This window comes from Schistocerca piceifrons, chromosome 7, assembly GCF_021461385.2.
Source record: "Schistocerca piceifrons isolate TAMUIC-IGC-003096 chromosome 7, iqSchPice1.1, whole genome shotgun sequence".
Classification (NCBI taxonomy): Eukaryota; Metazoa; Arthropoda; class Insecta; order Orthoptera; family Acrididae; genus Schistocerca; species Schistocerca piceifrons.
Genome location: NC_060144.1, coordinates 353476621 through 353504303, shown reverse-complemented (window position 1 = coordinate 353504303; position 27683 = coordinate 353476621). Strand labels below are relative to the sequence as shown.

Below are 27683 nucleotides of genomic sequence, written 5' to 3'. Positions count from 1 at the left end.
TGGGAATATGACGCTGCCTTGATTACTTATGTAACCTAAGTAGTAGTGGTATTGAAGCAAAGACACCTATTTTTTTGCTAAGTTCAATTGAAAAGTTATGGGAGGTTTTAAACCCCACAATCTTAAAGTAAAGAATAAAATTAAGGACACTTGTATTCCACTACTTGTCAATTCCAGTGTTTTGTTGTGGTCGCTTCGCAAAACGCCCATAAGCATTCTGAAAGTACATATGAGAAGAACTTGCCCTGATACTTAATTATTTGTGTCTCCATAACGAGGTCATCATCTGTGCACATGACTACTGGTGAAGGATTGTATGGTACTGTTAAGAAGAGAACTTCGAAGAGGACTTTGGTAAAAAAAATGTTACTCGCTATTTACGAAACCATGGCCCTCACTGCCTGCGAGTATTACAACAAACGAATCTTACGGACTCTTCTGCTGTGTTGTATGATTTTTCTGTTAGTAGTAGGTGAAAAATTGGGGCATTTTAGTCTTCACTTGACTCTGTTAGTGTCTAAAGGTATGACTTACTAAAAACAAGCTTCTTTTGTTTCAGATAAATCCCGAACACACAGTACCATCCTTGGATGACAATGGTTTTATTCTTCACGACAGGTACGTTCACCGACGAATTTCTGTGCCATCTCATACATTTCATCCTCACAACGACTGTAACGCTGTAACAGTGATGTTCCCCTTGTGGTAGCCACGCAATCGCCACTTACCTTGTATCGCGGTACGGCAAGGATGACTCCTTCTATCCGAAAGATGTGAAGCAGAGGGCGCTGATCGACCAGAGGCTGTTTTTTCACGGGACGAAACTCTTCCCTCGTCTAAGGGCTACGGCAGTAAGTGTATTTATACCGATTTTTTTGCAAGGTTTGGTTTTAAAACTTCCAAATTGTTCGAAGAACGTCTAATTTTGAAATAATATGAAAATTAATGAAGCGAGCCGTTATTTAAATGAATCTTGATGAAAATTCAAAGCGGTGCAAAGAGTGGCATCTTATTTCAAATGTTCAGAGTGGAGCTATGCACTTCACAAAAAGCTAAAATGTAATATTCTTTGACTGTAATGTCCCTGAGTTACAATGGAATCAGTCACCTGCACAATCACCAGAGTGCAACACTTCGCAGGGACATGAAGAGGAATAATCGTGTAAGCTCCGCCGTAAATACAGAAGCTAACTGGCTACGTTTCATTGGTAGGATGCTGGGAAAATGTAGTTAGTCCATAAAAGAGACTGCTTACAAAATCCTTGTGCCACTCACACTAGAATATTGCTCAAGTGTATGGTACTCATACCAGATAGAACTAACACGGAATGCTGAAAGTACACAAAGAAGGGCAGCACAAACGCTCAGAAGTTTGTTTTAATAACGAAAGAGTATCAGAGAAATGCTGTAGAACCCGAAATCGCATAGGCTTTAGAGAGGCCAACCCTCTGTCTAGGACTAGTTACTGTGCACACAGACACATCTAAGTTGTCACGCATCTCTTGCTACAGGCTCAGTGAAATTGAAAGAAAACCGTAAGGCATTATACAGTGGGGAATTCCCTTTACCATTAACTTCACGGTATATATGTAAGTGTAGAGAATTCTGTATTGGGATAAGGAGCAATTTTAATTAAGAATTTGGCACTCGTGGAGACTGTATACAATTTATATCAGCTTTCACTATAAGATAGCCAACCACGGTAGTTTCATCATGAAATATGTATATGCGGAGCCACAACTGCATGAGTCTGGAAGTTACATTATACGTCACAGACTGTCTTTGTAAAAGGAGTACTACATTTGAAAAGTTTTTCTTACCGCTGTGGTTATTAATCATATGCAAGCACTATGTCCTTGACCTGAGTTATGATAAAACCTTGCTATAAAATGTTGTCGTCTGCTATACCTGAACAGTGCAAGATTGTTAATCAAAGTTTCCATGAAAAACACAAAACAAAGATTCAGGCCTTGGGGAGACAATAATATCTCTCACAGTTTAATAAAACAAATTATTGTCATATCAGACAAGCGAGTGCAATGCTGGTTACCTTGTCTGAACACTAAACAGTTGATGTTTATGTTTGGTTTGGCCACTGTGTACAATGGATACACCGTCACAATGAGGACAACTTAGGTACACACAAGGTTATATTTGCTGTTGTGTTAACCACGGGAGTGTTGTAAGATCTCTAAGTGATTTCGAAATCTAAATCAATATTGAGTATAACAGTTTTTTCTTAGCTCCGCCGAAGTCAGAACACACACAAAAATTGGCAGAGAGCGAAGTTATCTAAAATTGCAGAAAGTGACGCTAACATTGTGTGGGGTACCAAATTGTATGGAAGATTGCTTAGAGAAAGAGCAACAAGATTTCCTCATCTGGGCAGCTCGTAAATTCAAAGATAACGAGACAAAAAGACCAAAAAAATTGTAATCAATTAGGCAACACAAGCTGTTTGCGGAACAACTAAGTTGTCGGCTGCTCAGAATATGAATCAGGCTACCGCATTTGCGACATTTTATATTTCCCCAAAATCAGCTAGCGTGCGCCACTCAACACCAGGCGGCTGAACGAAATCTTACACTCATGCTCATAAATTAAGGATAATGCTGATATCTTGTGAAACAACGCTCTGGTGGGCAGTTTGCGGTTTTAAATCACCTCTGGGTATGACCATGCGGTGCATTTGACCTGCGGTCGTCGCACAGTGGCGCTGGCAGCAGTCCACATACGCAGAGGTGTGTTGGTGCATGTCAGAGTACGTTGCAGAGAGTGAGTGTGTAGACGTTTTCAATTGTGCTAATGGTGACTGTGTATTGAAAATGGCTCAAAGAACACATATTGATGACGTTATGAGGGGTAGAATACTAGGGGGATTGGAGGCTGGTCAAACACAGCAGGTCATAGAACGGGCCCACCGTGTGCCACAAAGTGTGATCTCACGATTATGGCAACGATTGCAGCAAACGGGAAACGTGTCCAGGCGCTACAGTACGGGACGTCCACAGTGTACACCACCACAAGAAGACCGATGTCTCACCATCAGTGCCCGCAGACGGCCACGGAGTACTGCAGGTAGCCTTGCTCGGGACCTTACTGCAGCCACTAGAACAGTTGTCTCCAGACACACAATCTACAGACGACTGAACAGACATGGTTTATTCACACGGAGACCTGCAAGGTGCATTCCAGTGACCCCTGGTCACGAGAGAACCCGTAAAGAATGGTGTCAAGAACACAGTACATGGTCATTGGAACAGTGGTCCCAGGTTGTGTTCACAGACGAGTCCAGGAATAGTCTGAGCAGTGATTCTCGACGGGTTTTCATCTGGCGTGAACCAGGAACCAGATACCAACCCCTTAATGTCCTTGAAGGGACCTGTATGGAGGTCGTGGTTTGATGGTGCGGAGTGGGATTATGATTGGTGCACGCACACCCCTGCATGTCTGACAGAGGAACTGTAATAGGTCAGGTGTATCGAGACTTTATTTTGCACCAGTATGCCCGCCTTTTCAGGGGATGGATGATAACGCACGGCCCCACCGAGCTGCCATCATGGAGGAGTACCTTGAAACAGAAGATATCAGCCAAATGGAGTGACCTGCCCGTTCTCCAAACCTAAACCCCATCGAGCACGTCTGATATGCTCTCGATCGACGTATCGCTGCACGTCTTTAAACCCCTACGACACTTCAGGAGCTCCGACAGGCACTGATGCAAGAATGGGAGGTTAGACCCCAGCAGCTGCTCGACCATCTGATACAGAATATGCCAACCCGTTGTGCGGCCTGTGTTCGTCTGCATGGTGATAATATTCCATATTGATGTCGGGGTACATGCGCAGGAAACAGTGGCGTTTTGTAGCACTTGTGTTTCTGGATGGTTTTCTCAACTCATCACCAATACCGTGGACTTACAGATCTGTGTCGTGTGTGTTCCCTATGTGCCTATGCTATTAGCGTCAGTTTTGTGTAGTGCCACGTTGTGTGGCACCACTTTCTGCAATTATCCTTAATTTATGAGCATGAGTATAGTTCGCAGCCCTCAACTGCCCAGCTCTCATGTAACTCCACATGGAGCGCACAACTTAATGCTGTTGCCAATATGACAAATGTGAACATCGCTTAGTTCACGAAAAAACTGGGAAATCAACAGACACTTCTCACTTCAGGCTTGCAAAACGCACGAAGCAAAGTACCACCAATTGGACAGCCTCTTTGCGCCACGCGTTGTGGCAGGAGTGACCAAATCAATTGAGTACACCCCATTTCGAAGGAAAGTAACAGATTTTGTGAGGCTGGTCGTATGGCGCCACAGCGGACTATCATTTTATGTCCATACAGAAAAGGCAAAACATCGTGCTTGATTACTCTCTGGGTACAGCAGTAGTGGCTCGGCGGTCCTTACCCCCAGCGAGTGTAGGTGCCGGCGCCCGCCGCAAAAGAACAGAATGGGCCGCAGCCCAACTTCTGCAAAACTGCCCAACTCCCTGGGGACGCTCGCTCCTACTGCTGAGACTCACTGACCGTCTTCTGGTGTCAAATAGGAACTTGAGACCAGAACGGCAGCACACCTTCCCACAGGAAAAGATTCAAAACTTGACTCCCAAGCAAACATGGCCAGCACTGCACTGCCGGTGGTCCGCGTCTTCCAAACTCGATGTTGAAACACCTGATGAAGACACCGAGTTACAACATCGAAATATTGCGTTGGAAAGGCGCGGCCCGCCGGCAGCACACCAGATTCTACGAGGTGACAACGAATCGCAGGGAAAGTCTAAGAAATTGTAATGCCCAGTACTATCAACAAAATACCCACAAAATAAACAAAATAAAATAATGTCACTTAGCGATTTGTGACAGTCATTGTATGGGAAGCACAAATCCTTTAAATTCGTTATATTACTGGAATGAGGCAAACGCTGCTATCTGTGGAGGGTAACAGAAGTCGGGAGCTTCTAGACCATTCCTCATTTTGAGAAACACTCCATCCATAAACTGGAATTACGCAGAGGGCAATCACGTTTGGTCAGACTGCAGCTGCTGGTGGTAGAAGTGATGCAGTCGTTGTAGCCATTACTAATCGCGCTGGTAGTGTTGGCCACTGGACGTTCTCCTCTTGCCAAGGTTCTAATTGAAAGGGTTTGCCATTACATGATGTGAAGCAGCAATTGGAGTATCTGTATCGTGTGGCTGACTTGCAAGTACCTGTTTTTTGGTTTTATAAACGCTGCAGAATTTGCTTCTATTTTGACTTTACTTTTCGCAAACGACTGTCGAAGTGTGGTACTGTTTTTATATTGATCTGCAGTTATCCTATCAAGAGAGGGGACAATTTCAGTCTTGCATCACCTACCAGAGAATCAGAGATTACATAGAAGAAATGAGAGCAGAACAACTGCTTATGATACGCACCGACAGCAACCTACATAAAAATGGGTCAGAAAAAGAAATGAAAAGGTGCTATATAACTTGGACTGTAATCGATATTGGACTACATACATAAATATGAGGAAAAACGGATTCCTAACACAAGAACCCCAAAAGAACCCATAACCACAGGTCCATCAGCAGAGAAAATCTGAGGCGTCATTCCAGATTGCTAAGGAAAAGTTTAATCACAGGCTGTAGAGCTCGGTAAAAATAAGCTGGCATGTTCGCAGATATGCTTTCTCTTTCTCAGCCATGGGCGAGACCACTATTTTGTTCCGTCGTCTGCTGAGCTGTGCGCTTCCTGTGTTAGAAGCGGTAATCTCAGTCGTTTATGCGCTGCTTTTCTTATTTTGTACTGTAGTGAGACACTATTAGTTTTTCGAATTATTCGTCCTACTAGCATAACCTGTTAATACGATCGTTTGCAGACTCTCTGACTGTAGCTTAGAAGTTTTGCTTGTGAGAAGGCTTTAGCTGTTTAATTGCCCCTATCGCTACTGCACTGTAGTCACGTTTATAGGAACCCTCAGAACTGCCACTGTCCATTTCTTTACCATACTACCTACTTAGATGTGGTCTAAGTTATTTTCTGTACTCTCTGACAATCCTCCTTGGATTTACACATGTCAGTATGATGATGATAAGAACCCGCCAGGGTAGCCGAGAGCAGTAACTCGCTGCTTCCTGGACTCGGGTAGGTGCGCCGGCCCTGGATCGAATCCTCCCAGCGGATTCACGACGAGGGCCGGTTTGCTGGCCAGCCTGGATGTGGTTTTTAGGCGGTTTTCCACATCCCAGTAGGTGAATACTGGACTGGTCCCCACGTTCCGCCTCAGTTACACGCGTTGCAGACGTTTGAAACACGTCCGCACTATTTCACGATTTACACTAGACGCAAACAGTTGGGGTACACTGATTCTGTCCTGTGGGGGGGGGGGGGGGGGGGGAGGGGGGTACGGGGTGGAGGCAGGAAGGGCATCCGGCCATCCCTAAAACTAACATTGCCAAATCCGTTGTAACAACGCCGACCCTGCGATCAATGCGGGACTATGGCGTAAGCGAAAGAAAGAAAGAAAGAAGAAAGTATGATGATGATAATGATGGTGATGAAAAAATTGGAATAAATAAAGAATGTTTTGATTTGCAATGGAGGAACAAACTACATAGCTTTTGTCAACACTCAATTTGAATTTTTGCAGTATACATGAAGGAAGGAAGATTAGTGTTTAACATCCAGTCGATAGCATGGATGGGGAAGATAGTCGGCCATGCCTTTTTCAAAAGGAACCATCCTGGCGTTCGTCTGTAACAATTTATGGAAAATCAGGGTTAACCTAAATCTGAGTGGCCGGACAGGAATTGGAACTGTCGTCTTCCCGAAAGCATTAATTAGTCTATTCAGATGATATTCCAAAACTTGTGAGACGGTTCCAGACGTTTTTAGTAAGTTATGGTCAGCACAGTTCACCCTGAGCATGGAGTGTCATTTTGCTCACTCTCGAGGTGACTGTCTGGGACACGTAATTAATGAGCGCTGTGTGCAGACCGATCCTCGTCTTAAAGAAGCAACTCAAAATTTTCCTGTACTGCAGACGATCATACAGACATGAGTACAGTCGTTCGTCAGTTGTTCAGCTACTACCGTAAATTCGTAAAGGATTTCGCAAAAACAGTCTCACCTTTGAACATATTACGCAAAATGGAGGTGAAGTTTCAGTGGACACAGGAGTGTCAGCTAGAATTCGAGATGTTGAGGGAGGTTTTGATAGGATCCCGTACTGGTTTTTTCATTTTCTGAAAAAGAGTTCATCCTCTAACGAGACAGTCAGCTGTCTTTTGGGGGTAGATGTACAGCAGCATCCAGTAGCGTTTTCAAAAAAAAAAAAAAAGTGTGTGTGTGAAATCTTATAGGACTTAACTGGTAAGGTCATCAGTCCCTAAGCTTACACACTACTTAACCTAAATTATCCTAGGGACAAACACACACACCCATGCCCGAAGGAGGACTCGAACCTCCTCCGGGACCAGCCGCACAGTCCATGACTGCAGCGCCTTAGACCGAGTAGCGTTGTCTTCGAGACAGTTGAAGAAGGTGGAACGTAACAACAACTGAAAAGGAAGCATTAGTAGTCATGTAGTCATTGAAATGGTTGCTTGGACTAAAAGACCCTTCTAGCCGTCTACCACGTCGGGCTGTCAAGCTTAGTGAGTTTGATTGCGATGCTGTCTAGAACCTGCTAGAAAACATGCAAATGCGGACATATTATTCTGAGTAGCAGTATTGGGTACATTGACAAGAATGTTTTGGATTGGTAGCAGGCACAAGCAGAAGGTAAAGATCGCCAGGCTTTTAAGTCACAGCCGAACTTTATCACACATGAGCATCTGTTGAGCGGGGTCACGAAATGCAGACCATGTTTTTCAAAAGTGTAACCTCCCCACAAAATTTTTAAAGAAATGACAATATTATTTAGAAATCCTAATGGACATTGCGCTAAGTGTAAGCTCTCCAGTGAAATTTTAAAGACGGAAATAATAAATGAATAGGAGCCAAGCGTAACCTCCCTGTAATGAAATATACTGACAAAGGCAATAAAAATGTGAAATTCGCAATCTGACTCTGGTGTAAGCTCCCACAAAAATAATGAAAAACAATTCAGTGCTAATGAAATTCAATTAAACCGAAATATCGGTCTTTGGCCCTGTGTAAAACAATCAGAATTAAATTCTTACCTCATTGTAACAACTAGTCAAATTTCTGCTCTTATTCTTGCGCACGGCTTGGAGGAACTGCATTGCAAATAATAATATTCCTTTTTTCTGTGATTTTACTGAAATTTTTCTTTAAAAGAAGTGGAATGAAATGGGAAGTGCAACGAAATCGTTAGTTCAATAAAAAATAAAATTTTTTGAAAAATGCATTTGAAATAAAAAATTATTATTGGGGCATTTGTTGGAAATTAATTACAATAAATAAACTTTACATTATCTGATGATTACCTTAATTAAAAGTATACCTCATTCAGCCTCTTGACCAGAATGCTGACAGACTACATCACACAACCGCACTGGGCTGCTACTACTGACCGACCGCTCTGCATGACGACTACTAGCGTACTGCACGCCACTGAACAGAGCTACTGCTCGCAACAACTACTGACAGAGAACTCAACTACTGCAACTCGCGTACAGCTCGCAACACTCGCGCGGTCAAGCGCATACTCTCTGGTCAGAGACGCTGCAATGCCTCGCCATCGCTGCTACGTTACATACGTGTTTCATAACCCTCCACTGGGGGGGCAAAAATTTGGCAGCGATGGTGAGTCATTTGGACTTGCCAAGCGCGGCAAAATTTTTCTTTAATTAATAAACTTCTACAACTTACAGAATATTTAGATGTAGTACATGAATTAAATGTTGTGCACATGCACTAAGTACAAAATATATCAGACAAAGACAAAATGTGAGTACAAAACATAGTAACAAATCAGAAAAATGTATATACAAATTATTTGACAGATAACAAAGTGCACAGGCACTGAAAAAATTCTTTAGCATATTCAGAACAAATAAACAGACTGGCAAAAAAATATTATATTGACAAGTGACATAAGTGCACATGCACTGCAGTTGAGAACATATCAGTAAATGATGAAACGTATATACAATTAGTAACAAATGACATAAGTGCATACGCATTGAAGTATTGAATATACAGAATGAGTACAAATCATATTGAAAAATGAGAAAAGTGCACAGGCACTGAAGTTCAGTAGAAAACATATTAACATCTAACATAAGTGCACATGCACTGTAGTTCAGAACATATCATTAAAATAAAAAATGTATATACAATATAAAAGACAAGAGTGTACATATACTGTACTTCAGAACAAATCGAGAAAAAAAAATGTCTTTAGCATTTTCGCAATAAATAAACATAATGGCAAAACAAATCATGTCGACCAGTGACATAAGTGTACTCGCACTGGAGTTCAGCGAATCGAAAAAAATGTATAACCCACGAACATAAATGATGTTACCAAAAAAAAATGATTTTCATTATGTGACAAGAATTAGGATAGGAAAGGGAAGGATTGCATCATAGTTGTAGCACTTTAGATTGCACACAGCTGTTCTGAAAGTCCATATCTTTCCACAGAAGTACAACACCAAGTGACACAACTTGAAGTTCCTTTCCCATCAGAATTTATCAGTGTAGCCAAGACACTGAACTGTCGTAGTAATGTTCCATGTTTTCATTTTGGCAGTACATTAGGTACACCAAACAGTGGGACCATAATAACGTCTTCATCGCTCACGGTGGTGGACAGCATGTCGTGTCAACACCACGCTCTTACAACGCACACCAACGTAGAATTAGTGCAAAACCAAAGATAGTGCTCCATGATCACTAGGATAGACAGGACAAATGGACATTGCAGTAATTCAGGGTAGTTAGCTCATGAGGTGAAGGACATTAAGTCACATAATATTCACAATTACAGTCTTCGTTAGTAGTTTGTGGCATTCATAGCCCAGTTATTGAACATTTCTGTACCAAGTATGTAGTATTACAGAAAAATGTTCATTAATTGTTTTACATACAATCAGTAGCCTTCTTTTACTAGTTACAAAGTATAGCATGGTTAATTAATCATTTGTCATACCAATATAGTAAGAATCATTAGCCTTCTCCTAATTACAAAGCATTATGAAACAATCGCATTCTTTTCCAGTTACAGAGTATGGCATAGTTAATTAATCATTTGTCATTTCAATATAGTATTAATCATTAGCCTTCTCCTAATTACAAAGCATTATTAAACAGTCGCATTCTTTTCCAGTTACAAAGTATAGCATAGTTAATTAACCATTTGTCATTCTAATATAGTAAGAATCATTAGCCTTCTCCTAATTACAGTTAATTAATCATTTGTCATTCCAATAGTAATAATCATTAGCTGGCATCATGGGTAATCGTATTACAATAAACAGTGGCAGTCCTTGGCCAGTTACAAAGTATATTTAGTATGAGAGAATAATGTTCATCAGAAGTCTTAATTGAAAAGGAGAGTCAATTATTGGCCTAGCATTAACATAATACATTGAGTGATACAAATTATTGGCACTCATTGGCCATTAACCAAAACATGAAAACTCAACATGGAAAACAAGAGCTAATTAATGGCATAATTAATAACATAATTCATTGACTGACATTAATTATTGGCACTCATTGGCCAGCAAGTATTGAATGGAATAAAACATAGTTCATCATTCAGTATTATTCAGATCATTATGAAGTCATTATTAAAAATCAGTTAATTACAGTCATAGCATTAATAATCACAGGCATTATAAGTAGTCTCATTACAATAAACAGTGGCAGTTATTAGCTAGTGACAAAGCATTATTTTATATATATATTTTTTGTCTCATTAAGAGGTCATTACTCAAGTGACATACTATTCAGAGCTAATCAGTATTATTCAGAATTTTCTCAAACTGGTATCACTACTTGGGACTGGTAATACATTTTTTTTTTGTTAGCAATGCATTGCGTTGGGATCGATAATTAATTGCTGAGGCATAACACTATTTGCTTTTGACCTATTGCTGCAAATGAGGATAGGTAACGTCATTCGTCATGAGTCAGCTGTAGAAAGATTATGTAACAAGCCAGTATATGTGATCACATTTATAAATGATAAACACAAATGGGTAAAAAAAATAAAAATGCAAGTACTAGAACAGGTATAATAAGTAACAGGTTTAGTAAGTATCATGAAAAGCTTCTCCTGGAAAAAATACAAAATGGATTATTGACCTGAAAGAAGAAACGCATACTATGCTGAAAAGTAGTGAACTTCGAATTAACAGGTAGTGAAATGTGTATAAAAATGTGTTCCATAGCTGTCCTTTCCAAAACTTTCCGTCATCCTACTATGCAATATAACACCTGCTGTCAAAACAAACTGCAACAAATACTTAAATAACTACGTAGCATAAATACATAACTTCAACATTATCCTCATCTGTAAAGAAAAAACTTCATTATTCATTATCCATATTATCATAACTTCATTATTATCATCACCTGTAAAGAAAAGCTTCATTATTCATAACAGCATATCCTTCATCATTATTCATCAGCATTCATTATCATCTGCAAAAAATCACTTCATTACTCATTATACAACTATTCCTTATCTCTAGCATATTTCATCACTAAAACTAAGATGTGTAGTTCTGTCTGACAGCCTGCATCAATCACCTTGTATTCTGAAAGAAAAAATTAGTTAAGACTGCTATTCTACGATGAGTATAGTATATTCTTGTTAATGCTTGTTAATCCTGATCCATTTGCTCTTCCTCATAAAGTTATTGCATCTTCTATCGTTTATTCCGTAGGTGAAATTCCCATTTCTGTTGAATTTATTTCTTACATACATCATTTCTTTCTTAAATTGATGACAGAGATTAATGTCTTACATTTAAATCATATACCCACTAAATAATGACTGGTTTATGGTGACACAATTAGCCATACAGCATAACATGACAGAAAACGTAATATGTCAAAGACATTGGCAGTGTTCAGATGCAAAAATGTACACAGAATAATACAATGCAGCAGCAAAAAATGTAAAACAGTCACGATGTTGAGGTGTCATAAGGCAAAAATATGTCAAAGTCACTGGTGTGCTATATCTTAACTATTTCACAGTGCATACAAACAAAACTGGAGTACAATCATACACACAAAAAATGGAAAATGTGCACGGTCTGATGTGTAACGACAAGAAAAGCGACCTGCTAACCTTACCTTGCCGGGCACTTGCCAAGAAAAAATACGATAATCATCAGTAATTAGTCAGGTGAAATAATTGAATTAGTAAATGGCATCATAGTGTGTTGAATCATAAAGTGTCTTCATTCAATAAACGGTTTAATGTTTGAGATATGATGATTGCCTTTCGATTTTCTAGTTCTCAAAGTTTCGACGTGTACAACATTGGGGTGAGGGATGCTGCGAATCCGATATGGACCTGCGTATAGAAGTTCAAATTTACTGCACTTACCTTTTATTTTGCTGGATAAATAGTGTGTACGTACTAATATTTTCTGTCCAACGTGAAAGTCTCGGCGTCTACAAACCTGTTTTTGCTGTCTTCTCCGGCGCTCTGCGGCACGTTTGATGTTGTTCAGCGCAATGTCAATTATTTCGTGGTGTCTTAGTCGACGACATTTAGGGAAGTTTACTAATTCTTTAATTTTGTTTGGTGGTTCCACGTTTTTCAGTATAACAGACGGAGATAGCATAGTGGATTCATTTGGAATGGAATTAATTACATCTTGGAATGAGAGTATGTGTGTATCCCAATCAATATGTCTTTTGTGGCAGTATATTCGGCACAGCTTACCAATTTCTTTCATTAATCTTTCACAGGGGTTCGAAGAAGCATGGTACTTGGATATATAGATCGGAGAAATATTTCTAGCTCGTAACATGCGTGTCCATACGCTACATCGAAATTGTGATCCATTGTCAGAAATTACTCTCATCACATGCCCTACATGAAATAGAAAATGTTTTACAAATGCTTTCGAAACAGTTTTAGCAGTAGCTTTGCGTAATGGAGTGAAAGTAACAAATTTTGAAGTGAGCTCAACAGCGACAAAGATGTAGCAAAAACCTCTGTTAGTTCTCGGAATTGGACCAAAAATGTCTACTGCGGCCATATGTCTTAATTTAACAGGTATAATGGGATATAATGGAGGAATATGTGAAGTGGTGTCTGATTTAGCTTTCTGGCAAATTTTACAAGACGCTAAAACTCGTCGTATACGTTTCTCCATGTTAGTAAAATAACAGTTTTGTCTCAGTATAAGAAAACATTTTCGTGCTCCGTAATGTGCGTAACTTAAATGAGTGTACCAGATTAGTTTGTTAACCAGTTCGTCAGGAATGTATAATAACCAATTGTTGCTGTCAGGATGAGACCGGCGAAACAGAATGTCATTGCGTACAGTGTAGTGGTTTCTAATCGTAACATTTTTCCTATCTTGCCAAAGGTGTTTAATTTCTTTCCACACATTGTCTTTATTTTGTTCTTGTGCTATGTCCTGTAATGACGATGAAATAAAGTTTCCAAATGCAACTTGCTGAATGTACATGACACTGAAATTTGCTTTGCAGAAGTTGGTTGCTACGTCTTGCTGATTGTTGCCGAGAGAACGCGATAGTGCGTCTGCTATAACATTTTGTGTACCGGGAATGTGAACTATTGTAAAATTAAATTCTTGTAAATATAGTTTCCATCTACTTAATCTGTCATGAGTAAATTTAGCCGAAAGTAAAAATTGTATCGCTCTGTGGTCTGTGTAAACTGTGGTATGTCTGCCATAAAGAAAATGCCGAAATCTCGTAAAAGCCCATACAACACATAATGTTTCCAGTTCTGTAACGGAGTAATTTCGTTCAGCAGGTGACAAAATGCGGCTTGCAAATGCGATGTTTTTAATTACTATTGAACCATCTTCGTCAATTTCCTGGAAAATATGTACGCCTAAAGCGGTGTTAGAACTGTCGGTGGCAATGGAAAAATTTCTGGTAAGATCTGGGTGCGATAAAAGTGGAGCATTCAACAAAGCATGTTTCAGGTTCATAAATTCAGAGTGTGCTTGCTTATCCCAAGACCAAATACTGTTTTTACCTGTTAATTGGCATAATCTGGGTGTGTAATGCAGAGTGATGAATAAATTTACGAAAAAAGTTAATTAAGCCCAAAAAACTGCGTAATTGTTTTTTCGTTGTAGGAACAGTAATGTCACGTAGAGCTTGAAGTTTTTCCGGATCAGGTGCAATGCCTTCTGCTGAAATTACGTGTCCAAGAAATTTTATAGAAGTTTTGCCAAAGTGCGATTTACTAAGATTAACTGTAAGTCCTTGTGCATGAAAAGTTTGTAACAGTTGTTCAAGAATCAGATTGTGTTCAAACCAGTTAGCTTCTTCAATAAGAATGTCGTCTACATACGTTGTAATTCTGTCTTTAAGTTCTGTCGGAAGTATTGTGTTCAAACCGCGAATAAAAGCTGCAGAAGAAATAGTTAAGCCGAACGGTAATTTGCAAAATTGATAACAGTCGCCAAAACAGAGAAAAGCTGTGTATTTTCTGCAGTTCGGATGAAGTTGAATTTGCCAAAATCCCGATTTCAAATCTAGTGTAGAATAAATAGCAGTACCATGAAATTTTTGTAGAAGTTCCTCTAATGTCTGTGGTCGGTCTGTTTCATTAATAATAATGTCATTAATGTGACGTGAATCAAGTACGAGGCGAAGTGAGCCATCTTTTTTCTTAACAATATGTAGCGGGTTTATGTACGGACTAACTGCTGGTTCTATAATTCCTTGATCAAGCATATCCTGCAATTCCTTTTTAACCTGTTCTCTGTGAATATATGGAATGGGATAATGCTTTGCTTTAAATGTGTCGTGCGGTTTGACTTGAAATTCATACATAAATCCGGACATAGTACCAGGAATGTTGTCAAAAACTGGAGCTTGCTGTAAAAGAATTTTGTGTAACTGCGTTCGTTCGTCGTCTGTAGTTGCACTGCTCTCTTTAACCTTATCAGAAATCAATTGCATTACGTCGTAGTCAGCTTCGTCTGGAGTATTAAAGTTGTGTACGTACGTATCCGTGAACAATGTGGGATTACAGTCTATGTTACGTGTTGCGGAAATGACCTCTGTGCGGTTAATTGTTTGTTCTTCCGCAGATAAAGAGTGCTGAAATTCTAAAGCCAATTGCACATTTTCATCCTTTAACATTAAATAAGAATTTTGAAAATCGATAACTGCGTCGTGTTGTACCAGAAAATTCGTACCTAAAATAATGTCTGTTGTCAATAAAGGAACAATCCAAAAATTTGAGTGGAAAGTATGACCTCCAATACAAAATGATAAATGCGTCTGTAATTTAACGTCTACTCCTTTACTCGATACTGCTCCTTTTACTTTTGTTTTGCCTAAAGGTAATGTCGGATAGGTATTCTCTTTGTTGCACTCGTTGAAAGTCTCCTCATTTATTACTGATATTGGTGATCCGGAATCGATTACTGCTGAAAATTTCGATGAACCAATTTTACTTTCGATAACAGGATGTGAAATAGTTTTCTGAACAACTGGTCTTTCCTGTAAAAGAGTATCTCGTATGTCGTCAAAAGTAATTACATTTTCACGAACAACATTTTGCGTGTCTAAAGTAGTGCTTGTATTATTGGAAGATGCGTCCTGTACAGTATCTAGTCAGATTCTATCTGACGTGTTATTATTACTAGGAGGATTCTGTGGCATTTCTACTATTTGAACTGTTCTATTACTTCTTCCAGACGTGTTACGCTCTGGATGATACCTACTGTCGGGTTCATTCATGAGAATATGTTCTCGTTGATTATTGTGTTGCTGGTAAGACCGACTGTTATTAAACGTATGTTGGTAATTATGCTCATTGTTTTTACGTCTGTCGTGAAAGTCATTCCTATAGGGTGCATTACGATAGGAATTGAAATACTGTCTTCTTTGTACGTAGTTGTTTCCTTGCTGCCGTGCGTTACTATTTGTTGCACCAGGGACTATACGTGCACGCGGCGGAACATTAAAGCCTGGTTGACCTTGTGCATTACATTGTTGGTTATGTATCCCAACCGGCTGACTTTCATGCTGTTGTGGTGGAAAACGTCTATTGTTACTAAAGTGTGGTTCCTGTTGCTGAAAATTTTGACGATATTGATAATTAGAATTTTGGCTGTTATTAGAGTTTTGGTAGTTGTCGTTCCTAAAGCGTCTGTTATCTTTCCTATTGAAATTTCGTCCCTGATCATAATTGCTGTACGTTTGATGACCTTGGTTATCATACGAAAAGTTTTTGTTTACAAAAGAATAGTCAGATTGTTGTACTTCCAAGAGCTGTAAAAGATCTCTGAATGCTGAAATGTTTTCCTTTTGCTGCCCCGTTAGAAGTGACACTCGTAATGACCGTGGTAATTTGGAAATGCATAATTGTATAAGTGCGGATTCACTGTACGGTTCACTCAGGTATTGGTTTTGTTGTACCATGTGCTCAAAAAATTGCGTCACACTGGGAAAATTTGAGTTCTCGTAATTCGGCAAACTAATTAACTGATCTTTAATTCCGCGCTGTGTCGTCTTCGACCAGTACGCTGACAGAAAAGCATTCTGAAATTCCTCTACCGAGTAACACTGTCTCGCGATCGGTCTCATACGAGTTGCCGGTTCGCCTTCCAAAAAACTGCAAATAAATTCAAGTTTATGTGTTACAGGCCAAGTCGGTGGAAGAGCAAAGCTAAATTGTTGAATCCAATCTAGTGGGTGAATCTGCGTTCTATCGTTTTTAAAAACTTTAAACTTTCTCACTGACAGAAAATGTTTGTAATCGAAATTATCATCTCTGTGTGATGGAACAGGTTCAGGATCGTAAGAGAATCTATTGAACTGTGGTTGATCGGAATCTAAGTCCCGTACTCTCTGTAGATTACCCAAATTATACGCGCTGCGTGAGTCTGACAAATGTTCATAAAGTGGCGTCTGTTGTGGTATGTTATTAACTGAAATGTTTTTCATCTCTGTTACTTCTTGTTGTAAATTTGACAACTTCCTACGTAACGTGTTGTTAGATGAATCGATCTCATTAATTGTCTGCTGTAAATTTTGAAATTCAGGTGTTTGGTTAAATGAAACCGGTGCAGTATCGTCTGATTTATTGTCATTAGTATTTTCGATAACATCAATACGACTGGCCAATTCATCACATTTTTCAGTCAGTACTTTAACCTGATCATCGGTTTTAGAATCAGACGCATTAATCTGTTTTTGCAACTTACGGGTAGTTTCGCTCAGTTTTTTAACATCAGCTTTGATGACATCGCAATCCTGTGTTAGTTCTAATTGTTCGAATCTGTCTGTCACTGTTTGAATATTTACTGTGTGTGTATCTGTTTTTGATTTAAGATCAGAAATTTCATCCCGTAATTCCGCGTTCAACTGTTCTATGGTATTAATTTTGTCGGACACTGTAGTAATATTATTGTCTACATACGTTTTTGCCTTCGCAAACATTTTACGTTTGTCTTCCTGTCTCTGTGCTGTGATTGTTTCCATTACTTGTCGTTTTACTTTGTTTTGATCCTGAATAAATTTACGGAAACGCGTATCACTGTTTTGTATGTGAAGATTAAAGCGTTCGTCAATCTGAGTGTTCTGCTGTTCGAATTTCGCGTCTATCTTTGCGTCCACTGTGCGCGAAAGTTCTACCGTCATTGCTTTAAACTCGTCCCGTAATTGTGTAGCTTTTTCAGAGCATTGTTTAGCGACTCCGCTAATTTCGTCTCTGAGTGTTTCTGTTGCAGCTGTTTGCATTTCCCTTAATTCTTGCGCAACAGACTTAATTTCTTCGCTATTTTTTCGTGAACAAGCCTCAATGTCCGCGCGCAACTGTTCCTTAGTGTCGTGACACTGCGCGGCAACGGCTCTAATTTGTTCACTAAGCTGTCTGGAATTGTCGTCTAATTTTTCATTTAAGTATTGTTTGAGCTTTTCGTTATCTTGTTTGTTATCTACACTCTGTTGTTTGACCTGTTCACTAAGTTGTTTGAGATTTTCGTCATTATTGTCAAGTTTTTCATTTAAGTGTTGTTTGAGATCTTCACTCTGTTGTTTGTTTGATTCAAGAATTTGTAGCAACAATGCCTTAAGTGGATCCGATACAAAATTAGCATTTCTATTCTCCGTGCTATTTAATGGTGGATCTGAAATTGTCTTGTTTTGCGTGACTATTTGGTCATTCTGTACTTTATAGAATGGTTTATCAGTCGGATGTACACTGACACTATTTCGGAATTAAATAGATCCGTCGTACTTTCACTAAACTGACCATTTTCATTCGAAAAATTTGTCTGTACATTACTTGGATTTTCTAAATCGGGTGTGTTAAGCTCGGCAGCGCTCATTACTATAGACCGCTCCGCGTCATCAATTGTCGTCAAATTAACAGACGAGACAATTGAGTTCGTTTGTTCCTCATTAAGATAGAAGTCATCATTAGTGGTTGTAATGCACTGATTGTTAGGGAACGCAGGATTGTCATCATTACACTGCGTGTCACATGTCCTATCGGTTAAGTTGTTTAAGCCGGTAATTTCATTCATAATACCTCGCGTTACACTATTCACAGTCTTTCGCGGCATTTTTGCAATAGTCACAATTATTCACAAAACAAATAAGCACAATGCAAAAGCAACACACAAATACAACAGAGCAACGAATTGCTGTTGACCTGTAGAAAGAAAGTCACAAGTTAATAAAAGCGTAGCGCCAAATCCTAATTATATCTAAGCAAATAAGAGCAGATATCTGACTGTTGTTCAAAAGACTCTCAACGAAATACGATCCTGGACTGGGGTCGCCAAGTGTAACCTCCCCACAAAATTTTTAAAGAAATGACAATATTATTTAGAAATCCTAATGGACATTGCGCTAAGTGTAAGCTCTCCAGTGAAATTTTAAAGACGGAAATAATAAATGAATAGGAGCCAAGCGTAACCTCCCTGTAATGAAATATACTGACAAAGGCAATAAAAATGTGAAATTCGCAATCTGACTCTGGTGTAAGCTCCCACAAAAATAATGAAAAACAATTCAGTGCTAATGAAATTCAATTAAACCGAAATATCGGTCTTTGGCCCTGTGTAAAACAATCAGAATTAAATTCTTACCTCATTGTAACAACTAGTCAAATTTCTGCTCTTATTCTTGCGCACGGCTTGGAGGAACTGCATTGCAAATAATAATATTCCTTTTTTCTGTGATTTTACTGAAATTTTTCTTTAAAAGAAGTGGAATGAAATGGGAAGTGCAACGAAATCGTTAGTTCAATAAAAAATAAAATTTTTTGAAAAATGCTTTTGAAATAAAAAATTATTATTGGGGCATTTGTTGGAAATTAATTACAATAAATAAACTTTACATTATCTGATGATTACCTTAATTAAAAGTATACCTCATTCAGCCTCTTGACCAGAATGCCGACAGACTACATCACACAACCGCACTGGGCTGCTACTACTGACCGACCGCTCTGCATGACGACTACTAGCGTACTGCACGCCACTGAACAGAGCTACTGCTCGCAACAACTACTGACAGAGAACTCAACTACTGCAACTCGCGTACAGCTCGCAACACTCGCGCGGTCAAGCGCATACTCTCTGGTCAGAGACGCTGCAATGCCTCGCCATCGCTGCTACGTTACATACGTGTTTCAAAAGGAAGTGCTACAACGGGCTCATTGCCTTATGTTGTAAGGTCAAGGTGGCCTACGTGCAACAGACAGGCGTGCTGCGGATCGGGTTTGGTGGAGGCATAAAAAGTGCAACCTGGAGCAGTATGTTAGACACTGTGCACCATGCGTACAGAGAGCAGGTATTTCGAAGCATAAAATCCGTTTGCAGAGGTTACCAGAGGTGTCGAAGCCATTTCAGATTTGACATTTACGGACCATATAACAGAACACCTGCAGGGAATAGATATGCGCTTACGATCATCAATCATTTCTCATCGTTTCTAGTAACGGTAGCAATTCCAGACCAGTATGTCAGAACTATTGCACAGCCATTAGTTAACGGTTGCATAATGAAGTTTGGAGCGCCTGATACCTTAGTCATGGATCAGGCTATGAACTTTGTTTCAGAAATGAAAGAGCTATGCTGGTACAAATTTGGAAATTACGAACGAGCCCGGTGCACCTTCAAACTAATGGTAGGACGGAATGTGTCCATAAGACCATTTCAAAAATGTTAAGTTTTTACCTAAACGCTAGAAGCGACGACTGGAACACCTATTTTCTATATGTGGTTTTTGTGTACCACTCGAAGGTTCATACGGGAACAGGCTTGTCACCACATGAGGTAGTGTACGAGACGAACATGCCGCCCCCTTAAATTAGGATCGATATGCGAATCAGTAAGAAGTTTGCGAGAAAAATACGAGGGGTATGGAGAAACTTACAAAAGACGAATACGAAGTCTCTGGAATGCCAGGAACTGCCGAATAAGTGCATGGACATACTACCACAGTATCGCTTAGCTTAGTGTGTGTTGGTCACGGATCCCTATAAACGGAAGGCAAAGACAAAGAAGCTATTGAGCAAATATCACGGACTATATCGGGTCGTGGAGATGACCTGACCAGTTAACGTAAAGGTACAGTTTCCTGCTAAAATGTCTATTGTTCACATCAGCCGAGTGAAACCTTTTATGAGTATGGTGGATGCGGTACCACAATTAACTGCTACCGACCCGGCACGCAGAGGTGCATGAGGCAGGAAGAAAGAACCTCTAGCAGTTAGACAGCGCAAGGTGCAAGGCATGCCTTATGCTTTGAGGCCACGTAATCAGTTATGTTGTCAGATTCCTGGCAATGTTATGGTCGTGTTGGATTTATTCTTGACATTTATGCTATGAGTATGTTTTGCATTGTGTTCCGTTCTGTTGGATTTAGTGTTTCTATGTCGTTACCACGTGTTTTTTTTATCACTGAAGGATTATTGTTAGGTTTCTTTGCTATTGGTTAGTCGTTTTGGAAGGAAGGAGGGAATGATGGGTAATTTCTTTTCTCAGGTGGCGACTTTGTGTGTAATAGAGAAATGACTGAGAATAAGGGCGCACGTTGTACTGTTGACTTTGGATAACAGAGAAGCTCATGTGGGAATGTTGTTTGCGAATTTAGAGAAGTGTGCATAAGCGAGTATTGTTCAGAAAGACCGATACAGGCCGATATGAGGACATGTGAGGTGAGTATGATTTTAGGGAAAACGAATAATCGAATTGCGAAATGGACATCTTGTCCACACGGTATTAGCTCCAGAAGGGAGGGAGCCACTGACTGTACTCTCTCTTCTCGCCAGAAACTGTATTGACAATACGCTATGGAGAAGGGAAGCAGGTTGAAGAGTTGCAAGGAAGCGGTATTATCGTAAACGGAATGGCTTGTGTGATAGTCTTCTGGCGGTACTCATTGATAGGATTGTCATGAAATTGACACGGAATACGTTGTATTGGCCAGAAGGTTCACTAAGTGTATTACCGACCCAAATTTAACTTATCTTAGTGCTATCCTTAACCCTGAACTTACGCATTCAGTAGAAAAATTTATCGAATCACAGCAGGGGAAAATTTCAGTGGCGCAGGTGTTACAACATGTCCAAAGTTTACAAGAAAATCATCAGCATAAGATTATAACAATAAGTATTTCAGCTACCAGTTGCGGCGTGTTTCTACTACATATTTGCAAATTTATTTCTATACTAATCACATATAGACACAGTCAACAGATCAACCGATGCATCAGCTGCCAGTCGAGTGGTTAGCCAGCATAGGCCATGGGAAAAGTTCATGGAAGTAGAATCTCTGTACGAGGGTGAGTCAAACGAAAACCTTAAATTTGTAATAACAAATCGAAATTTCGCGTCGTTATCCTGTAAGGTGGTAAACGTGCTACAGACAGCGTGCAGAATGGCCTGTAGGTGGCATTAAAGTGCAGATGCACACATACTGTCGCAGTATCAGTATAAAGATGACCGCCCCATTTGCGACTTGCACCAGGGAAGAACAGCGTTCTGTTATTCGGTTTTTGCGTAGTGAAGATGTGAAACATACTGAAATTCATCAACGAGTGAAGGTTCAGTATGGTGATGCATGTTTGTCACAGCAAAAAGTCTACGACTGGAGTAGGAAGTTCGCAAATGGTGTGCCTTCAGTGGAAGATGTTCCTCGTCCAGGTCAGGCACAATGAGTTGTGACACCACAGAACATTGCAGCAGTTGAAGCCATAGTGAAGGAAAACCGCCGAGTGACACTGAATGACATTGCAGCATGTTTACAGATTAGTCATGAGTCAGCAGACCACATTGTGCATGATGTGCTACAGTGTCACAAAGTGTCTGCAAGATGGGTGCCACGGCAGCTGACTCCTGAAATGAGAGTACAACGTGTTGATGTTTGTGAAGAGCTTCTTCGGCGCTTTGAATGAGAAGGTGATGGCTTCCTTGCAAGAATCGTTAGTGGGGACGAAACCTGAGTTCACTTCCACCAACCACTTCCTCATCCACCATACTCACCAGACCTTGTCCCACGTGATTTCCATATGTTGGGACCACTCAAAGACACAATGGGAGGAAAGAAGTTCCATTCTGATGAAGAGGTACGCCATGTGGTGCATGAGTGGTTGCGCGGACTACCAAAAGAATTTTTTCTAAAGGAATTTATGCACTATGTAGGCGTGGAGGACTTGCATTGAGCGTGGGGGAGATTATGTTGAAAAGTGATACAGCTTTGTACCACTTCTGCACAATAAATAATATTTTAAAAAATATTTAAGGTTTTTATTTGACTCACCCTCGTATTAAGTAGTACAAGCATTAGATAAGTGCTGTTTGGTGATAATGTCCTGGAGACGGCGTTTAGAGAGTGAGCTCATGTTATTGGTTAATAAGGGAGTTGGAGCTGGGTATTGCTATCTCAGAATTATTTAGTTAAGAATTTTTTAATAGTTTTATTCCTATGCGCGGTCAGGCAGTAGAGACCAGCCCAACCCACGTGTTAATCGAGTAAGCCTCTGGACAGTATTTTAACATTACGACAAAACACTTCGGGCAGACGGGAGTTTGTGACGCCGGTCAAAGTCGAGTGCATGGAACAGCTAACGCGGTATGACCAGGAGTGAAGTAATATTCTGTAACTGGGGCACTTGCATGTTACCGAGAAACTCACATTTTGCAAATTTAAGTGGGCCTAGCTCCCCGTGCTTGGGGCAGAGCGAGCTAGGAAAAGATGGAAGGTCAAGTGCGATGAAGCAAACTTACTAGTCCCCTCCAGCAGAACGACATCAGAAGAGTAGCTGTGAGGGTATAAATAATGGAGCTTAGGTGTCCAAAGCATGCAGCCGTGCTGCCATTCTATCTGTATGTTGAATCGGAGAGAATGACGGGCTTTTGGGTTTCAGAAAAATCATAACCTGCCCTTTGTGATGAAATCGGTTGATATCGGGGTAAAACCAGCCTCCGCCTTTTGAGCGACTTCGGCTGGAGGAAGCGCACCCACACGGCGTCCTAGCCACCTATACGTCTTCGGTTACCTTTGGGGTGACCAGGCCACTGCTCGGCATCAGGACATCCAGAAGCGGCTAATGCACCGAAGTGAACGACATGGGGACAAGTAGTAAACGTGGAGGTTCTTAGCCGATAGTACTCCAGAGGGCGTGCGTGGCCCGCACTCGTCTTTGCTGTTGTTGGGCCACAAGCGCCACGACAGCAGCCACCGTGAGCCAGGACAACAGACGCCACCAGACATGATCGGGACGCGTCAGTGTATTTACCGCTTGAATGGATTTGCACGCGCATAGTGCAGCTCTGAGGCGGGCCGGAGACTGTACAAGGCTGCTTGAATAAATATCTGTCATTGCTATCACTGTTTCACTACACTCTCCGGCTTGAATCTGCCCGCTTCCCCACCATTTCTCTCGCTCATCCTGACAGGAAGCGACCCTGAATAGGCCGTCTCATTATAATCGACTAAATCACAAGGGGAGACTGTGACACTGCTCCAGAGTCCTACTGCTGCAGAAACAGTCCAAGGTTCGTCAGTGTTAAAATCGAAAATATTGCAAGTCTGTGGTCTCTACATATGCACCAAGCTTTAGACGCACTGAAATATTACACCTCGTGATTTAGAATTAACAAAATCGCGATATGATTTAGGCCAATCGTGCGCCACAGGAACCTGACTTAGGCGCCACCCTTGAACGCTACTTGTGATATATGTTCACACGTGTCGTTATTGCTTCAGTCGTTAGGCGATGTCATTGTCCCAGTAATTACGCTAGTGTTCTAACTGTTATCGATCTTTTATCTCTGATGTGAAGATAAAACACGTACACGTACATTTTCCTGTAAATTTTACATGTTTCCTATAATTTCTTCATGCTTCTAAATAAAAAAAAGACAGTCTAATTACTTGGAGCACTTGTCCAGTTTCACACACAACGATGAAACAAATTTACCGTTACCAGCCGCAATTTATCTCCACGAGACGTTTCGGGGATTTAAACCTCCATCGTCAGGTGGATTTATGTGAATTAATACATGTTATACATTCTGCTACGGCTTTGCCACTGTCTAGTAGAAGAAGACAAAAACGTAACACTGCTTCACTAGGTGGCGCATAGTTTTTAAGTGGTCTTTAATCGGAAGGTTAAACAGAAATGTAAATGTAAAAGTTAAAACGAAAAATACTTCCAGCGGTCACATCTCCTTTTTCTGTTGTGTTTACACGGCAAGCTATCTAGAGTCTAATAAGTACAAAGAACACATAAAACATAACGCTATTTTGGAGCAAATGTTGTGGAGCTCTTTGGTTGCATAAATGAACAGAAATATATGTATAAATGTCTCCAATTGCCACAGATTCATTTTTGTCATTTTTACACAACTTAATACTTTGTACACATTTAGGTAACCGGAATGGAATGTTGGTAACATCCAGTAAAAAGGTTATTTCAAATAATTATGTTTTCAGCAGTGGCAAAATGAATAGGTATAACAATTCACTTTTTAATACTACACACATAAAAAAAGTTCTGCATCATCCAGATTTCCAGAACTCCTGAAGATAGACGTTGACTGTGGATATTGTATCACACACACGGTCCCTCTGACTGTCCAGAGATGTCACTGAACCTGCCTAAAGATGTAACAACCATGCATGAGCAGCGCCTATTAGACGGAGGGGGTCCGACAGCCGATCAGTTTCAGTCATTCCACCAGGAAGGAGGTACACGGCTCGTGTTGTCTGTAGTTTAAACATGCCAAGACGATCAATACCGCGGAACGATGGCGTCCACATTGTTACTTTGTGCCAGGCAGCGCTCTCAACAAGGGAAGTGTCCAGGCGTTTCGGAGTGAACCAAAGCGACGTTGTTCGGACATGGAGGAAATTCAGAGGCACAGGAACTGTCGATGACATGCCTCGCTCAGGCTGCCCAAGGGCTACTACTGCGGATGACCGGCTCGGAGGAATCCTGACAGCAACACCACCAAGTTGAATAATGCTTTTCGTGCAGCCACAGGTTCGTGTTACGACTCAAACTGTGCGCAATAGCCTGCATGATGCGCAATTTCACCGCCGACGTCCATGGCGAGGTCCATCTTTGCAACCACTACACCATGCAGCGCGGTACAGGTGGGCCCAACAACATGCCGAATGGACCGCTCAGGATTGACATCACGTTCTCTTCACCGATGAGTGTCGCATATGCCTTCAACCAGACAATCGTTGGAGACGTGTTTGGAGGCAACTCGGTCAGGCGGAACGCTTTAGGCACACTGTCCAGCGAGTGCAGCAAGGTGGAGGTTCCCTGATGTTTTCGGTTGGCGTTATCTGGGGCCGACGTACGCTGCTGGTGGTCATGGAAGACGCTGTAACGGCTGTACGATACGTGAATGCCATCCTCCGACCGACAGTGCAACAATATCTGCAGCAAACTGGCGAGGCATTCTTCTTCATGGACGACAATTCGCGCCTCCATCGTGCACATCCTTTGAATGACTTCCTTCAGGATAACGACATCGCTCGACTAGTGGGCAGCATGTTCTCCAGATATGAACCCTATCGAACATGCCTGGGGTAGATTGAAAAGGGCTGTTTATGGACGACGTAACCTGACAACCACTCTGAGGGATCTACGTCGAATCGCCGTTGAGGAGTGGGACAACCTGGACCAACAGTGCCTTGATGAACTTGTGGATAGTATGCCACGACGAATACAGGCATGCATCAATGCAAGAGGACGTGCTACTGGGTATTAGAAGTACCGGTGTCTACAGCAATCTGGACCACCACCTCTGCAGGTCTCGCTGTGTGGTGGTACAACATGCAATGTGTGATTTTCATGAACAATAAAAAGTGCGGAAATGTTGTTTATGTTGAGCTCTATTCCAATTTTCTGTACAGGTTCCGGAACTCTAAGAACCGAGGTGATGCAAAACTTTTTTGATGTGTGTATGACACGTTACTAATGTCGTAACACAACACGCATTTGTCGCGTTAATTCATGAAAATCGACCTGATGATGGAGCTTTAAACTTCTGATACGCGTCGTAGAAATAAATTGTGACTGGTAACAGTGAACTTGTTTCATTATACAGTTTTTTTGTTATTTCTTAGAGAATTGCAGCAAAGAGTTATTTTTTTAAGTAGAACAGTTTTTTTCTATCATTCAGTTGATGTATTTAAACCATGTACAAAGTAATTTAAATGAAATTTTAGTTACGGAGCTAGAAAGTTTTTTGGTGGATGCAACACAGTTGGATATACACAGGCAGATCCTTGCACTGCCGCACACATGGCAGGCTGAAATGCACAAACAAACGAGGTTCGATGATGAAGTTGTCTTGGGTTATCAGCCGAGTCAAGATTCATTACATATTCCTGACATGGTCAGTCTGCACGCGATCTGCAGTGTATATAACTAAAGAAAACTTCACAATCCGAGATCGCCATTTTCTTTTATGGCCCTTTTCGACAGAGCTGTGCTCTCATCATCGGATATCATATTTCACAATTTTACGTGTTATCCATCAGTTTTATTCATAATTTCCGATGGTAACGACGTATCTCTTTCGAAACCTGTCACCTCTTAAAATGCCTTTTTTCGCAATCTTGGCTTATGGAGTGGTCGAAGAACTCCATCAGCTATAGTGTCTAAAATATTTCCATTGAATGTGGCCTGTCTAAATATTTGCTCGAGGGAGTTTTCCGAAACTGTGTTCGAAAATACTTCACAAAGCTGCTGTCAGTATCACCTGCAATGAATCCATATACGTCCCAGCTCTCTACTCAGTAAGTTAAAGTCCCCTCCAACTAATATTGCATGATGTGCTTATTTTCGTGCTACTGAACATAAATGTTCCTTGAATGATTCTAAAACTGTCACGGTGGAATCTCGTGGCTGGTAAAAACATCCGATAGTTGAGTTCAGTTAGACCTGTTACATGTGACTCTATTTCGATCTCGAGAAGCAAAATATTTTTGTCGATTACAATGATCACTCACTCTTCCATAGCTTTAAATTTGCCTTTTAAATATACATTGCATCCTTCGCTAAGTTT

At 40.7% G+C, this 27683-nt stretch overlaps 1 protein-coding gene across 1 annotated transcript in view; it reads left to right on the top strand.

Moving 5' to 3' along the window:
* LOC124805200 (glutathione S-transferase 1-like) overlaps positions 1-27683 on the top strand; it is a 112574-nt gene that overhangs the window by 43325 nt on the left and 41566 nt on the right. Inside the window, exons 3-4 of the mRNA XM_047265696.1 lie at positions 560-618; positions 710-851. Of these exons, the coding sequence (XP_047121652.1) occupies positions 560-618; positions 710-851 (201 nt within the window). The remainder of the gene's footprint in view (positions 1-559; positions 619-709; positions 852-27683) is intronic.